The sequence below is a fragment of the Hemitrygon akajei genome, chromosome 4, assembly GCF_048418815.1.
Source record: "Hemitrygon akajei chromosome 4, sHemAka1.3, whole genome shotgun sequence".
Classification (NCBI taxonomy): Eukaryota; Metazoa; Chordata; class Chondrichthyes; order Myliobatiformes; family Dasyatidae; genus Hemitrygon; species Hemitrygon akajei.
The window spans coordinates 184,291,387-184,309,580 of record NC_133127.1 but is presented as its reverse complement, the minus strand read 5'-3'; the positions used below and the strand labels follow the sequence as shown (position 1 = coordinate 184,309,580).

Sequence of the window (18,194 nt, the reverse complement as noted above, 5' to 3'; positions counted from 1 at the left end):
CATGGCATTCCATATTCTTCCTATCCATGTACTTTTCTACACTTCTCTTAAAAGTTGAAATTGTAATCGCATCCACCACTTGAAGTGGCAGCTCATTCCACACTCTCACCACCCTCTAAATGAAGAAGTGTTCCTTATGTTCCCTTTAAACGTTTCAGCTTTCACCCTTAACCCATGACCTCTAGTTGTAGCCTTACCCAAACTCAGTGGAAAAAGTCTGTTTACACGTACCCTATCTAAATCCCTCATAATTTTGTATACCTCGATCAAATCACCCCTGAAACTTCTACGTTCTAAGAGATCATGTCCTAATCTATTCGATCTTTTTAACTCAGGTCTCCCAGTCCTGGCAACATCCTTGTAAATTTTCTCTGTACTCTTTCAATCTTATTTGCATCTTTCCTATAGGTAGGTGACACAATACTCCAAATTAGGCCTCACCAACATCTTATATAACTTCAACATAACATTCCAACATCTGTACTTAATACATTGATTTATGAAGTCCAATGTGTAAAAAGCTTTCTTTACAACCCTTCCACTTTCAATTAATTCACAGATCCCCTTGTTTTACTGCACTCTTCAGTGCCCTACCATTCACTGTAAGACTTACAGTGGTTGGTCCTCCCAAAGTGCAACACCTCACACTTGTCTGCATTAAATTCCATCTGCCATTTCTCAGCCCATTTTTCAAGCTGGCCCAGATCCTGCTGCAAGCTTTGATAGTCTTCATCACTGTTCACTACACCCCAAATCTTGGTGTCATCTACATATTTGCTGATCCAGTTAACCACATTATCGATATAGATGACAATAAACAACAGACCCAGCACTGATCCTTGCAACCCTCCACTCGTGACAAGCCTCCAGTCAAAGATGCAACCACCTACTGCCACTCTCTAGCTTCTCCCACAAAGCCAGTGTCTAATCCAATTTACCACCTCATCTTGAATGCCAAGTGAGAGCCTTCCTGACCAACCTTCCCTGCGGGACCTTGTCAGATACCTTACTGAAGACATGCAGACAATCTCCACTGCCTTGCCTTTATCAACTTTTCAGGCAGCTTCCTTGAAAAACTCTGATTGGTTAGACATGACCTACCATGCACAAGGCCACACTGACTATGTCCTTGTCTTTCCAAATACTCATATATCCGATCCCTTAGAATACCTACCATTATCCTTCCGAATGCTGATGTCATGTTCACCAGCTTATGATTTCCTGGCTTATTGTTAGTGTCTTAAACAAAATTAGCTGTCCTCCAATTCTCCAGTACCTCACTTGTCACTCAGGATGATCTAAATAAGTTTGCTAGGGGCCCTGCAGTTTCTGTACTTCCCTCAAGCAGAGTCCGAGAGAACACCTAGTCAGGCCTTGGGGATTTGTCCAGCCTAATTTGCCTCAAGACAGCAAACACCTCCTCTTTTGCAATCTGTATAGGGTCTATGAAGTTGATGCCTGTTTGCCTCACTTCTATAGACACTGTACCTGTCTCCTGAGTAAATATGGATACAATAAATCCATTTAAGATATCTCCCACTTCTTTTGATTCCATACATAGGTTACCATCCTGATTTTCCAGAGGAAAAATTTTGTCCCTTGCAATCCTTTTGCTCGTAACAAATCTGTAGAAGCCTTGGGATTCTCTTTCACCTTGTCTACTAGAGCAATCTCATGCTTTTTTTTAAGTCCTCCTAATTTCCTTCTTAAGTGTTCTCTTGCATTTCTTATACTTCTCAAGTACCTTATTTGTTCCTACCTGCATATACTGTACCAGCTGTGCACCTCCTTTTTTCTCTTAACCAGGGTTTCAATATCTCTCAAAAACCAAGAATTCCTAAACAGGTTCCCTAAACCTGTTACCTTTGTCTTTTATTCTCTTTTATTCTGACAAGAACACACAAACCCTGTACTCTCAAAATTTCACTTTTAAATGCCTCCTACTTTCCAAGTACACCTTTGCCAGAAAACAACCTGTCCCAATCCACACTTGTCATGTCCTATCCGATACCATCAAAATTGGCCTTTTCCCAAAATAAAAAGTATGTTGTATTACAACTGTGGATAACAGCCAGAGTTGTAAGAGAACATAGAACAGGACAGCTCAGGAACAGGCCCTTTGGCCTACAATGATGTGCCAAATGAATTAAAATTAGTAATTAAATGGCCAACATATTTAATCCCTTCTGTCTATACGAAGTCCACATCCTTCCATTTCCCTCAAATGAATGTGACTATCTGAATGTCTCTTAAAAGTTTCTAATCTATGTGACTCTACCACCGCCTCAGGTAGTGAATTCCCGGCACCTTCACCTTTTACAATTCATAGACATGCCAGTGTGATTGTAGTACTGAAGTTTTTGATAAGGTCCAAGAGGATTTGTATTGTATTTTGGCTTTTATGTTGGCTTTGACTTCTCTTGGTTTCTGTGGTTGTGGCATCTTGCCTTTAGAGTACTATTTCCTTTTTGTGATGTATATATCCTGTGCCTTCTGAATTGCTTACCCAATTTTCAGTCATTGCTGCTCTGCTGTCATCCCTGCCAGTGTTCTTTCCAATCATTTCTGGCCAACTCCTCTCTCATGCCTCTAGTTCCCTTCACTCCACTATAATACTGATACATCTGACTTTAGCTTCTCCTTCTCAAATTTTAGGCTGAATTCAATCATATTAGATCACTTTCCCCTAAGGGTTTTTTTGTCTTAAGCTCTGTAATCAATTCTGGTTCACTGCACAACACCAAATCCAGAATAGTTGATCCTTTAGTGGGCTCAACCATGATCAGCTCTAAAAAGCCATCTCATAGGTATTCTAGAAATTCCTCCTCTTGGAATCCAGCACCAACCTGATTTTCCCAATCTACCTGCATATTGAAATCTCCTATGACAGTTGTAACATTGCCCCTTTGGCATGCATTTTCTATCTCACATTGTAATTTCTAGACCACATCCTTACTGTTGTTTGGGGGTCTGTATACAACTCCCAACAGGATCTTTTTACCCTTGCAGTTCCTTAGCTCTATCCATAATGATTCAACATCTTCCAACTGTATGTCTCCTCTTTCTAAGGATTGGATTTTTTTTTTTACCAACAGAGCAACACCACCCCCTTCTACCTTCCTGCCTGTCCTTTTGATATAATATGTGTCTTTGGACATTAAGCTCCCAGCTATAATCTTTCAGCCATGATTCAGTGATGCCTACGACATCATATATGCCGATCTGCAACCGTGCTACAAGTTCATCTACCTTATTCCTTACACTGCACTCACTCAAATATAACACCTTCAGTCCTGTATTCACCCTTTTCGATTTTGACGGCCTTTTGTGTTGCAACTCATCCTGTTGACTGCAATTTTGCCCTATCAATAGCCTCTCCACACTACACATTGCCTCTGTTTGTAAACCAGCTACCTCATCTTCAGCACTATTATCCATCTCTCCGACAATATTTCTTCCATTGAAATATATGCAGCACAGGACACTTAGTTGCACCATACTCAATCTCTTGATTCCTAACTTTGAGGTCTTACCAACATCTGCCTCCACAACTTTTAGCACTCTGGTTCCCATCCCCCTGCAACTGTAGTTTAAACCCCACCATGCAGCATTAACAAACCTGCCCACAAGGATATTAGCCCCCCTCCAGTTCAGGTGCAAACAGTCCCTTTGGTACAGATCCCACCTTATCTGGGAGAGCTTAATGATCCAAAAATCTGTGCCCTCCCTCCCTCCTACATCAAATACTTAGCCATGTATGATGGTGAATCATTGATTGTATTACCTTAGAGGAATTCAACAGTGGTAACTAGCTTGACACCCAGTAGGATCATAGAACATTACAGCATATTAGAGGCCATTCAGCCTACAATGTTGTGCCTACCTCTTAACCTACTCTGAGATTAATCTAACCCTTCTAAGAGTTTCTGCCCCTAACCACTCTGCCTCTACCAAAACCCTTGGTAGGGTGTTCCATGCACCCACCACTCTTTGTAAAGGAACATACCTCTGACATCCCTCATATACTTTTCTCTAATCCCCTTAAACTGATGCTCTTTGGTAACCACTCAAATTCTGGCTATCCACTTAATCTCTGCCTATTAGCATCTTGTACACCTCTATCAAGTTGCCTCTCATCTTCTTTTGCTCTAAAGAGATAAGTTCTAGCTCACTGAACTTATTCTCCTAAGACATGCTCTCTAATCCAGGCAGCATCCTGGTAAATCTCCTCTGCACCTTTTGCATCTCTCTTCTACATCCTTCCTATAATATGGTGACCAGAACTGAACATAATATTCCAATGCAGTCTAACCAGGGTTTTATAGAGCTGCAATATTGCCTTGTGGCTCTTGAACTGAATCCCTGTCTAATGGCTAACACACTACGTGCCTTCTTAACAACCCTATTAATTTGCGCAGAAAATTTGAATGATCTATGTATGTGGAACCCAAGGTCCCTCTGTCCTCCATACTTGCTAAGAATCATGCCAATTCATTTATTTATTTAGAGATGCAGCATGGAACAGGCCTTTCTGGACCAAAGAGCCATATCACCCAGCAACCCACCTACTTAACCCTAGCCTAATCACAGGGCAATTTGCAATGACCAGTTAACTTATTAACAAGTATGTCTATAGAATGTGGGAGGAATCCAGAGCACCTGGAGGAAACCCACATGCTCACAGGAAGGACGTACAACTTCTTACAGACAGCGTCAGAATTGAACTCGGAACTCCGATTGTATTAACCCTGTATTCTACCTTTGAATTCGACCTTCCAAAGTGGATCACTTCACACTTGTCCAGATTGGACTCCATCTGCTGCTTCTCAGATGTGAATGTTGTCTGTGTCCCGTTGCAACCTATGTCAACCTTCCTCACTATTCACAGTTAGTTACTAATTGGGAATATTTACTTGCCAAGTAATTAAGAAAATGCTGGAAGAGCTTCTTAGGTAAGGTAGAATCCGTGGAGGGAAATTCACAGTCGACATTGTGGGTTGAGCCCCCTTCCCAGTCATGATTTATCTCAACCAGAATTGTCCACTTCCCTTCACAGATGCTACCTGACCATATGAGTTCATCCATCATTTTGTTTAGTGCTCCAGTTTCTAGTACCTTCGGCCACATGAATCTCCAAACTTACGTGTGAGTCTCCAACAGTGCTTACAGGACTGATTCCACATTAATGAATAATGTTCATTCTGTTGGTGTAAAATGACCAAAGTTCTATTAATCTCTGAAAATGGTGGATGATCAGCAGATCTGGCTACATTTATGGAAAGAGAAGAGCAAGTGCTTCAGATTGATGACCCTTTATATCACAGTTTGTTCTAATTTTTGCTTCTATTAATATAAAAGCTATGTCTTCTCTTTGAAAATTTGCTCCCTGCATTTATAGAATTCCTTTTTAAGTACAAGGGGTGATTGATAAGTTTGTGGCCTAAGGTAGAAGGAGTCAATTTTAGAAATCCTGGCACATTTATTTTTCAACATAGTCCCATCCTACATTTACACACTTAGTCCAGCGGTCGTGGAGCATACGGATCCCTTCTTTGTAAAAGTTGGCATCTTGGACCTCCAGAAGTGGTCCACAGCAGGGGTGATTGATAAGTTTGTGGCCTAAAATAGAAGGCGATGAGTTATTAACTTCAAACTTTATGCATAATCACTCAGAGTAGAACTGCATGTGCATGTAATGAGAGCAGTATAGCTCATCTCCTACCTTAGGCCACAAACTTATCAATCACCCCATGCTGTGGACTACTTCTGGAGGTCCAAGACGCCGACCTCTACAAAGAAGGGATCCGTATGCTCCATGACCGCTGGACTAAGTGTGTAAATGTGGGGGGGCGGCTACGTTGAAAAATAAATGTGCTAGGATTTCTAAAGTTAACTCCTTCTACCTTAGGCCACAAACCTATCAATCACCCCTCGTATATTCATTTTGTTTTGTCTTAAAAAGAGGCTGTTTCAGTGCTTGACACTTAGTTTCACTTGTTTAGCCTACAGTTAGATATCTCATCTTAAATTTGGTTGATTATATATCTGTTTTTCTAAACCTTATCATTAAGCAAAATATGTACTCTCCAAATGTTTCCTACAATTAAAAAATATATATTTTTGTTCTGTTAACAGTGGGGTGGTATATTTGGGCATCAAAAATCCTCCTCCTATCAGACATTGAAACCTAGTTTCACTTGTTTAGACTTGTGGTTAGATCTGTCATTTTAAATTTATTTCATTGCAAATTGTAGGTCTGTCTACTTTCCAGGTTAACAGTACAGTAGTGATTTTGAGATAGCATTTTGATCAGTTTGGAAAGGAATCTGATATCATTTAATGTACCATTTCATCCCATGTTCAATCTTCCTGTCCTGTTTTACCTATTTTCCCCTGTATTCAATTGATTCAGCCTCAATTGCTTCTGATTAATTCTACACAGTCAATTGTATTACCAGCATTTTACTTCTGTTTTAAGGGACAAGGCAGGTGGCTATGGAATTCAAGCACTTGGAGGAATGTTAGTGGAATATGTTCATGGGGACTTTTTGAACGTGGTGGGATTTCCCCTAAATCACTTCTGCAAGAAGCTGGATGAAATCTATAGTTCACTAGAAAGCAAGTGTATCGCAAGCAACACCAAGCCTAGTGATCTGGAGAGTGAATCTGTCAACCACAACAAGAACGTAGTTGCAGAAATGAGTCTGAAATCTGACCAAGCTGCACCGATGGAAGAGGCACTAAAAGGTTCAAATTCAATTCTACCAAACGTTACTCCAAAGCCTCAAGAGCTGGAGGAAGTGCATCATGGTTTTCTAAGGTCAACTACCCACATTGAGATGACCGAGTGCCTCCATAAAGTTGCAGACCTAGTGGATGGTTTCAAAGCATCAAAGGTGCAGAAATTAAACCGTGAATGGATTTTATTTTGACTGCATTGAAGTAATTTGACTTGACCTCATTGCTTAATGCATTATTCATGTGCAAAAAATGTTCTTGAGTTCAATTAGAGCTTTCGATTTTTAAGTCCACGTTTTTGATAAATTCATTGAGTCATACAGCACAGAAACAATCCATCTGGTCCATGCCAACCAAGATTACCATCTAAGCTCATCACATTTGCCTGATCTGGCCTATATCCATTTATATTTGTTGTCCATGTATTTATTAAATTTTATTATTGTACCTGAATCAACCCTTTCCTCTGGCAGCTCACTCCATATACTGACCACCCACTGGTTGAAAAGACTTGCCCTTCAGGCTCCCATTACATCTCTGCCCTCTCACCCTAAACATATGCCCTCTACTTCTTGATTCCCTGACCCTGGGAAAAAGACTGTCTATTCACACTACCTATGCCCCTCATTATTTTATAGACTTCTATGAGATCAGTGGTGGGGTGGAGATACGTCTGTACCAAAGGAGGTGTAAGGTGCTCCTTCCCTCCACTAACCTACAGGTCACCCTTGGGCAAGGTGTAGCATCTGCTTAGCGCGCCCCGATCAGATTCATGGAACCTATACGAGCAGGTGGTGGATGGTCATATGAGCAGCTGCTGCACATCTGGACATCTGTCACTGCAGCGACAGCTGATGCCAGGCTGACAATCTTTGAAGAGTATTGATATTGACTGGAGTCACCCATCTTGTAAAGATTCTGCCCAGAAGAAGGCAACGGCAAACCACTTCTGCAGAAAAATTTGCCGAGAACAATCATGGTGAATAAACCATGTCATACAGCACAGCACACAATGACGATAAGGTCAAATTGATTGTTTTAGATATAAATGCCATGAAAATTAGCTAACTTCAGCAGCCACAAAATACAGTAGAAACTTGATAAATGAAAGCAAGTATAAACTTACTAACATTGGTTAATTTATACAACAAAATAAACAAAATATCTTTGTACAGGTTAAGGCAAGGAACAAAATATATAGTCATATAGTCCAAGGTAATGTTAGGGTTAAGTCAGCTAACCCTTTGCTTTTGACCAATGGTTTCACTTCTACGTACAATTAAAATAAAACTACAGAGTGTGACTGCACGCACTATATGTGAACACCAGTATAACCTAGAGCAACACATGCAAAATACTGGAGGAGTGCAGCAGGCAGCTTTTATGGAGAGGAATAAACAGTTTTCAGGCCAAGATCCTTATCAGGACTGGAAAGAGGCCAGAATAAGAACATTGAGGGGGTGGGGAAGGAGTACAGGCTGGAAGGTGATTGGTGAAGCCAAATGAGAGGTAAATTAGGGAGGTGGAGGGGGGGATAAAGTGAGAAGCTGGGAGGTGATTGGTAGAAGAGGTAAAGGGCTGAAGAAGATGGAATCTGATAGGAGAGGAGTGTGGACTATGAGAGAAAGGGAAGGAGCAGAGGCAATAGAGGATGGTGAGGAGACGAGAGGGAGTAAGAAGGAAACCAGAATGGGGAATGAAAAAGGGAGAGTGGGGTTACCAGAAGTTGGAGAAACTGATGTTCATGTACAACGTAGACCTTGATCCCACAGACTTGCCCCTGCCCACCATGAAGAGAGTTTTGTTCACACATGGGGCATTGTCAACTTCATGGTTTGTGGGGAGGCTTTCAGCAGTTGTTGCAGTGACAAAATTCACATTCAGCATCAAGAGGAAATCTATTGTCAAAAGCGAATGAGCGAAATGTTCATTCGACAGTTTAGCACATTAGGTCTGTTGTTGCTTTTTATGTTCAGCATCAGGTTTATTATCAGACTTCCATAATGTGAAATTTCTTATTTAGTAGAAATGCACAGGGCATAAATGTATAATTTCCATAAATTACAAATAAATAAGTAGTCCCAAAAAAAAGAAATATGGGGTAAATATTTCACCCCTTGTTTAAATAGCATTGGGCCACAATTATTTATGTTAGCATTGAAATTAATTTTCAGTCTTTCATTAACTGTTGAAGTTCGTAAGCTTAAAATTCCATGTGTTAAATTTGTTAAGCATTTTAAATGGGACCATTCTAAATACAGCCTTCTCAAGTGATGTAATATTGTTTTCAGAGTAATACACACAAAATGATGACTTAGCAGGCCATGAAGCATCTACGGAGAGGAATAAACAGCCCTCTGGCATTTTGTGTGTTACTCTGGATTTCCAGCATCTGTAGAATCTCTTGTGTTGATACTGTACCTTTTTTTTAATCGTATGTAGTTGTATTTTAGGTTTCTCACATATTCTTCTGTTTTTTTACAGTACTAACTTTTACCTGATGGTGACTGCTGTGGTTTTACCCTGCAGGTCTTATTCACAGCTACCAAACTGAAGGTATTTGATATACTGAGCTTACAGGGAAGCTTAGAAGCTTCAGACATTGCTCAGAGATTAAAGGCGGCAGTGGATGGGACAGAGCGTCTCTTAGATGCCTGTGTATCACTTGGCTTACTAGATAAAACACCAGGAACATCACCATGTGAGTTTTCAAATAATCATGCTTCTGTTGATTGGGTTCTGTGTAAAGTTTGTCTTTATTTGTCTTTGATTTTTAATCCACCTGTCTCGTGTGGATATTTGTATCTTTGAAACAAAATGGAGATGTATGAAGTTCTTTGCAAAACACACTTCCTTAGCATGCTTTAATAGTATAATATTGTAAACACAATGAGCGCTTTGCTGGACAATGAATCTTGCTTTTTTGGTTCAAATTATGGTCTTTCTCGTACAATTCTTGTATAATTTATATATAATTATGTATTTCTTCTACATGATGCACCTCTAATGTTATGTGTCTGTACTATTGCTATTCTAATTGCTCCTGTGCATACTTGTGCATATGATAAAAGAAATTAACATTAACAATACTTCTAATTTTGGTCACCTACCTACAGGAACGATGTAAATAAGGTTGAAAGAGTCGAGAGAAAATTTACAAGGATGTTGCATGGACTAGAGTACCTGAATTACAAGGGTAGACTGAATAGGTTAGGACTTTATTCCTTGGGACGTAGAAGTCTGAGGGATGATTTGATAGAGATATACAAGATTGAGGGATAAATGCAAGCAGACTTTTTCTACTGTGGTTGGGTGGGACTACAACTAGAGGTCATGGATTAAAGGTGAAAGGTGAAAAGTTTAGGTGAACATGAGGAGAATTTCTTTACGCAGAGGTTTGTGATCGTGTGGAACGAGCTGGCAGCACAAGTCGTGCACGCGAGCTCGATTTCACCTTTTAAGAGAAGTTTGGATAGGTGCATGGATGGTAGGGGTAAGGAGGGCTACAGGTTTGGCATAGACTAGATGGGCCAAAGGGCCTGTTTCTGTGCTGTAATTTTCTATGATTCTATAGACCAGAAACAGAGAAAACTGGGGAGAGGAAAGCGAGCAAAATTTTACTTGCTGGAGAAAGATTCATTGATGGCTGTTGGTCCTGTAAGTAATTTAATGCATTTTATGTGGAAGCTTCGACTGTTTCACCTCAATTTTTACTTTTCTATTGGCAAAATTCATGGGAAGAGCAATTAAAATTGTGAAATGAACTGCATTCTTATGTCTTTAGCACATGTTCTCATGTATACCCAATTTTCTCAATGAAAGTCAGTTGATGGGATGAGTTCACATTGGAATATTAAAGCTACTATCTAGAGGAGCAGCATAATTCAACCAATTACAGTATCTGAAAGGAATCATTCATTGTAGTAATGATACAGATTTATGTATATTTTTCATGTTCTCCCTGTGACCCTGCGCATTCTCTCCAGGTTTTCTTGTTTACTCTTCCTTCCCAAAGATGTACAGTAGTGTTAGAAAGTTTGTGAACCCTGTGGAATTGACTCTAGTTCTGCATAAATATGACCTAAAATGTGATCAGATCTTCACTTAAGTCCTAAAACTAGATAAAGAGAACCCAATTAAATAAACAACACAAGAACATTATAATTTTTCATTTATTTATTGAGAAAAATGATACTTGGAAAAATATCAAAGGGGAATGCCTTCTATAAAAACTATTTGGAATCAGGTGTTCCAATCAATGACATGAGATTGGAGGTGTGGGTTGTAGAGGTGTCTTATTAAAAAAAAAGACACACCAGTCAGGTTAATGACAGAAACTGTTCTTCTCAAGAAAGATCTGTTTGTGTGCACTATCACTCAATCAAAAAACTTACAGAGGACCTGAGAAGAAGAATTGTAGAGATGCATGAAGCTAGAAAAGGCTTCAAAAAACATTTCTAAAGACCTCAATGTTCATCAGTCCACAGTAGAGAAATTGTCTAGCAATGGAGGAAACTCAATATTGTTGCTACTCTACCTTGGAGTGGGCATCCTGCAAAGATCACACGAAGAGCACAATGTGCAATGCTGAAGGAGTTGAAGAAGAACCCTAGTTTATGTGTCCACGATAAGAAAAAAACAGAACAAGAATGGTGTTCATGGAAGGACTCCATGGAGGAAACCACTGTTCTTCAGAAAAACATTGCTGCACATCTCAAGTTTGTAAAAGACCACCTGGATGTTCTACAAGATGTCTGGGACAATATTCTGTGGACAGATGACAAAAGTTGAACTTTTTAGCAGAAATATTGCAATGTTTGGAGAAAGAAGGTCACTGCATACCAACATCAAAACTTCATCCCAACTATGAAGCATGGTGGAAGGAGCATCATGGTTTCAGGCTGCTTTGCTGCTTCAGTGACTGGACAGCTTGCAATCGTTGAGAGAACAATGAATTCCAAATTGTATCAAGACGTTTTACAGGAGAATGTCATGTTAGCAGTCTGTCACCTGAAGCTTAATAGAAGTTGGATAATGCAACAAGACCATGATCTGAAAGACAAGAATAAATTAACACAGAATGGTTTAAAAAGAAGAAAATTTGTGTTTTGGAACGGCCGAGTCAAACTCCTACCCTTAGTCCTATAGAAATGTTGTGGAAGGACCTTAAGCAAGCAGTTCATGCAAGGAAGCCTACCAACATCTCAGAGTTGAAGCAGTTTTGTAAGGAGAAACGGCAAAAATGCCTCCAAGGTGATGTGTAGGACTGATCAACAGTTACTAGAAACATTTGGTTGAAGTTATTGCTGCACACACCAGTTATTGAAAGCAAAGGTTCACGTACTTTCTCCAACAAATACATGTAATATTGGATCATTTTTCTCAATAAGTAAACAAACAAGTATAATGTTTTATGTTATTTATTTAATTTGGTTCCCTATCTAGTTTTAGTACTTACATGAAGATCTGATCACATTTTAGGTAATATTTATGCAGAAATAGAGAAAATTCTACAGGGTTCACAAACTTTATAGCACCACTGTATGGGTTGGTAGATTAAATGGCCACTCTACATTTCCCCTTATCCTTATTACCTGTTATGCTGCAGTTAGCGTAACAGGTCCTCCATCTCTGTCTGTCCTTGGCCTTCAAAAGCCATTTTGGTCTTGATCTTGGCAGTGTTCAGGGCTTCCTTCATTCTTACAGTAGCTTCCTCTCTGTTTTCATTACTGTCATTCGTCCAAGTCCCACGTGGAGACTCAGGAATATTGTCACACAAATATAGAAGGATTCTTTATTATTGTTTTTGTACAATTTTGCATTCAGTATTGTTAGTCCTGAGCTGAACCCCTGAATCTAGAGAACTGGCAGACTCTACCCTTTGACCTTGGGTGACCATACCAATAGTTGAGGCAGAAGGCCCTGCCTGACTCCAGCCAATGTAGCTGTCTGGGTCATTGAGGCATGCAAGCCTCCAAACCCAACAACACGGTTGTGGTCCCCTTGGAGGACATTGCCCCTAGTGTGCAGGTAACTAGTAGAATTTGGGGCAAGTTGAAGAAAATATGGGAAGTGGAAATGATGTAGGATGGTTAAAATGGGTGGTTGATGGTTAGTGTGGAGTTGCTGGGCCAAAGGGCCTGTTTCTATTCTGTATCTCGTTATAACTTCTGGATAGTCTTGTGGTTACCAAATCCTTGGACCAGACCATTTAGGCAAATCAACAAAAAGGAGTTGAAAATTCTACACAGAAGGATCAGAGGTTTGGGTCAAAACTAACTCACTGGTACCATGAGTCAGCAGTTCTATTAGTTGCAGTACTGTGTTGAGAAAATAAAAATAAAAATAAACAACTTAAAGTTGCCTAAATTACTTTTAGATATTAAAAAAATGAAGTTAACTGTTGAAGTACAGGGGGGAAATTGCATTGTTTTTATAAATTTAATTCTAGCGTCTTCAGATTGCTACTCATTAATATAAAAATTAAAGAATTTGTCATTTCTTCACAGTAACCACAATATTTAAAGGCATTTGATGCTTAAGCTTGATAATGCTTTTGATTAATTTTCACATTTCCATGCTTCATAATTGGACCACTGCTGATATTTGTGATCTACTGTCGGCAGCAGTCCAAATATGCAGTGACCTTAGGGACGCCTACATGATTGTAAGCGTATTGACCTATTCACCAGCAGGAGATAAAATCGCTGTTTGCTCTCAAGAGTTCCCATTACACTGTTCATACTTTGTGTTTCTGCTGAAGTGAACACAACTCCGCTTTTTTCTAAATATGTCAGGAATGGGGTAAGAAGGGGAGGAGGGGCATTAACGGAATTTAGAGAAGTCAATGTTCATGCCATCAGGTTGGAGGCTACCCAGCCGGTATATAAGGTGTTGTTCCTCCAACCTGAGTTTGGATTCATTTTGACAATAGAGGAGGCTATGGATAGACATATCAGAATGGGAATGGGACGTGGAATTAAAATGTGTGGACAATAGAGGAGGCCATGGATAGACGTATCGGAATGGGAATGGGACGTGGAATTAAAATGTGTGGACAATAGAGGAGGCACACATTTTAATTCCACGTCCCATTCCCATTCTGATATGTCTATCCATGGCCTCCTCTATTGTCAAAATGAATCCGAACTCAGGTTGGAGGAACAACACCTTATATACCGGCTGGGTAGCCTCCAACCTGATGGCATGAACATTGACTTCTCTAACTTCCATTAATGCCCCTCCTCCCCTTCTTACCCCATCCCTGACATATTTAGTTGTTTGCCTGTTCTCCATCTCCCTCTGGTGCTCCCCCCCCATCCTTTCTTTCTCCCGAGGCCTCCCGTCCCATGATCCTTTCCCTTCTCCAGCTCTGTATCACTTTCGCCAATCACCTTTCCAGCTCCTAGCTTCATTCCACCCCCTCCGGTCTTCTCCTATCATTTCGCATTTCCCCCTCCCCCCTCTACTTTCAAATCTCTTACTATCTTTCCTTTCAGTTAGTCCTGACGAAGGGTCTTGGCCCGAAACGTCAACAGCGCTTCTCCCTATAGATGCTGCCTGGCCTGCTGTGTTCTACCAGCATTTTGTGTGTGTTGTTGTTTGAATTTCCAGCATCTGCAGATTTCCTCGTGTTTGCCCGTTTTTTTCTCTCAGTTCTCACATTTTTTGATTTCTTTTCGGTTGAGAAAGAGGCCGTTCAGCTCTTTGAGTCTGTGCCTACCTTGAAAGCAATCTCTTTCACCCCATTTTATTTCTTTGGGACTTATTCTCCACCTTGGGCCTACCCACTCCCTATTATTTTCTCATCCACACTTGGAGTAGATTACAGTCCCGATGAAGGCTCTTGGCCCAAAATGTCAACTTTTTATTCCTCACCACAGATGCTGTCTGACCTGATAAGCTTCTTCAGCATTTTGTTTGTGTTACAGTACATCACAGTGGCTAATTAAGTGCCAGCCATCATATTTTTTGGAATGTGTGAAGGATTTGAGCACATGTACAGTTGTAGGGAGAAGTTACAAAAGTCCAGAGTTGCTATTTCTAGTCAAAGACCCTTAGTCAGAATTGTTCTGAAGGCCCTTTTCCAATGAAAGGCCTTTCATCTGAAACATTAACTCTTGCTCTTCCAACAGATGTAGGCTGACTTGCTGAGTGTTTCCAGCATTTTCTGTTTTCATCATATATTTTTTACAACATCTGCAATTTTCTATTCACTTCTAAACGTCAGCATCCAAGTCAGGTTGCTGAAACGGAGGCAGTAACACTGCTGTCCAGAATCAGAATTAGACTTAATATCACCGGCATATGTCATGAGGTTTGACTTTGACTTTACAGCAACAGTATAATGCGATACATAGTAATAGAATAAAACTGTGAATTACAGTAAATATATGTGTGTAAACTGTAATGGTTAAATTAAATAAGTAGTGCAAAAAATAGAAATATAAAGGTGGTGAGGTAGTGTTCATGGGTTCAATGTCCATTCAGAAAGAGGATGGCAGAGAGGAAGTAGCTGTTCCTGAATTATTGTGTATGCCTTCAGGCTTCTGTACCTCCTTCCTGATGGTGACAATGAAGACAGGGCATGACCTGCATGATGGGGTTCATAATAGTATTTTCAGATATCACTTCAGGTTTAAAAATTACCTTTGCAATCAATGATTTACTGAAAGAGTTCTCAAAATTGCACGTGCCAGTTGTCTGTTAATCTGAAAGAAGTTTTGAATATTTCCTTGGAAATATTCAAAACTGATTACAATAAGCCATTAATTTCTTAGTGGTCTGTATTTAAAAAAAGCTGTGGGATATTTTAAAGTTTTGGTACCTTGAAAAACAAAATAACCTGCTTCTGTATTCTTTAAATTTGCTTTTGCAGTATATAAGAACACAAAATTTGCCAACACGTTCCTGGTATCAGGCGCTGCAAATTCCATGAGTGACTATATTCTTTATAATAATGACTACATTTGGCCACTTTTCAGTCATCTGGATACAGCCATTAAAGAGGGACCAGGTCAGTGCCTATCAGCTCCTGGAGGAAAGGCTGAAGACTTATTTCAGGTAAAGTATCTTGTTTGTTCAGAACTGACTTTCCATGTGTGATTGGGCACATATTTCCACCATCATCAATCTTGTACCTTTCAGAAATCACTCTTGGCAGGTGAGTCATTGTTAACAAACTGTTGATTATTACCACTGATTTAAGTCTGAAGGTTTGTGTGGCACAGTAGCATAGTGGTTAAAAATGTATTGCTTTTATAGCTCCAGTGATCAGGGTTCAGTTCCCATCACTGTCTGTAAAGAGGTTGTAGGTTCTCCGTACGACCACATGGGTTTCCTCTGGATTCTCTGGTTTACTCCCACATTCCAAAGACATATGAGTTAGTAGGTTAATTGGTTACATGGATATAATGTGGCAGCAGGGGCTTCAGGGTCAGAGCAGCGTGTTACTGTTCCTCTAAGTAAACAAAAAACTTGAGTTTGTTGCTAGTGATCACTTGGCATGCAGCCAGTGTAGATTTTGGTTGTTGATAAGATGAAATAGCTGGTAGTATTGCTTATCTCACTACATTATAAACTTAAAATAGCTTTATAATTGTGAGTTTGCCGTTTGCATTGAGGTAGTGGATTCTTTAAAGAGGTGACTTAATAAGCACTGAATAAGCATTGTAGGTCTCTAAATGCTTTCTTTCAGGTAAGGTTATAACTAGGGACTTGTCTGAAGCACAATGAGATTATTTTTTTCCCAATGCTGTGAGTTGTTATGATCACACTGCTGCCTGAAATGTTTATGGAAGTAAAGTTAATATTAGTGAAACCCCTTTTTACCAGGCTTCTCCAGAGATGTGGCTCGTTACCTCTGGCTAACAGCCACCGGATATAGCAATGAGAAATCCTCCTCTCTCAGACTCCATACGTCTAGGGTCGATATGACATGGGTTCCAACAAACCCGGATGGGAAGTTGGGATGCCTCACCCACCTGAACTCCAATCTGTCTGAACTCTATGTAGCTACTGCCCCCATGCAATCACCCATCAGCAAGCAAGAAATATCAGACCATATACTGCATACATTATAAAGAAAGTAGATTTATGAATGTTAACTTAATCAAGCCATTATTAAAGAAGAAAGGGAAAAAAAGAAAAAAAACTAAAGGGCCCACCATAATTAAAACAGTCAAATGTATACAAGGTTGGAGCACAAATCTTGCAAAAGCTGATGTATCATGGTGCCAACTCCTATTCACCGATCACCAGTAGGATTTCCCCTCTTTGACTCCATCAAATCACGCATTCCCATTAGATCAAATTCTATGGCCGGTTTTATTGAGCTGCTTCTTTCTCCATCTCAGAACGAAAAGACCTCGACCCACCCCAGTATCCATCACAAAAACCTGCCCGCCCAGCGTTATCTAGAACCTTCTCCCAATTCCACCATCCTGATTGGATGACACTACATTCCAAAGTATGAACATCACAACCCTTATTTTTTATGGTAACCCAGACACTGCCAGCAGAACACACTGCTTCTACAGAAAACCATTAAATGAAGCAGCCTACAACATTAGCAGTAAAATCTTAATCAGGGTGTTACATTAGCTTTCAAAATAATATTGTAAGAGTAATTTGGAAGGAAGTGTGATTGCACATCTATGGGATAAACCAGGGCTATGGAATTAATTGAATAATTCTATGATCTGATTAATTCTGATTAGGGAAATAGTGCCCCTCCTCCTTCCCCTTCTCCTATCAGATTCTTTCCTCTCCAGCCTTTTACCTTTGCCACCAACCTGGCTTCATCTAACACCTTCCAGCTATTCTCCTTCCCCTGCCTCCCACCTTTTTCTTCTGGTGCCTTCCCCCTTTCTTTCCAGTCCTGAAGAAGGGTCTCTGCCCAAAATGTCAACCACTTGTTCATTTCCACAGATGCTTCCTGACCTGCTGAGTTCCTCCAGCAATTCTTGTGTGTTGCTCTAGATCTCCAGCGCCTGCAGAATTTCTTGTTTATATGATTGCAGAAGTCTGACTGGTCAGTGGTGACACGTGTACCTCTCGGCTCAGAATCAGTGATGGAGAAAGCCGTTATAACGTGATTGTTCACTTAAATACAAAATCTTCCTAGATTTCAAATTTGTGTTCAAAGTAAAATATTTAGTATTCCACCTACCTAAAATTAAAACTTGTGTGTATTGTGTGTAATGAGGAGATATAATTTTAACATGATTAGAGGAAAATATAGGGGGGGAATGTCAGAGGTAACTTTTTTTTTTACACAGAATGGTGGGTGCATGGAATGCCCTATCAGTGGTGGTGGTAGAGGCAGATACACTCGGAACATTTAGAAGACTCTTAGGCAGGCACATGGATGATAGGAACATGGACGGCTACGTAGGAGTAAGGAGTTAGATTGATCTTTAGAGTAGGTTATAAGATCAGCACAAAATTGTAGGCTG

General features: G+C 40.1%; 1 protein-coding gene across 5 annotated transcripts in view; it reads left to right on the top strand.

The window, feature by feature from the left end:
* Window positions 1–18,194, top strand: part of asmtl (acetylserotonin O-methyltransferase-like) — a 78,667-nt gene that overhangs the window by 48,882 nt on the left and 11,591 nt on the right. For all 5 annotated transcript variants that reach the window (XM_073044189.1, XM_073044188.1, XM_073044191.1 and 2 more), the window contains 3 exons: window positions 6,479–6,896; window positions 9,268–9,439; window positions 15,617–15,801. In XM_073044189.1, coding sequence (XP_072900290.1) covers window positions 6,479–6,896; window positions 9,268–9,439; window positions 15,617–15,801 — 775 coding nt within the window. The remainder of the gene's footprint in view (window positions 1–6,478; window positions 6,897–9,267; window positions 9,440–15,616; window positions 15,802–18,194) is intronic.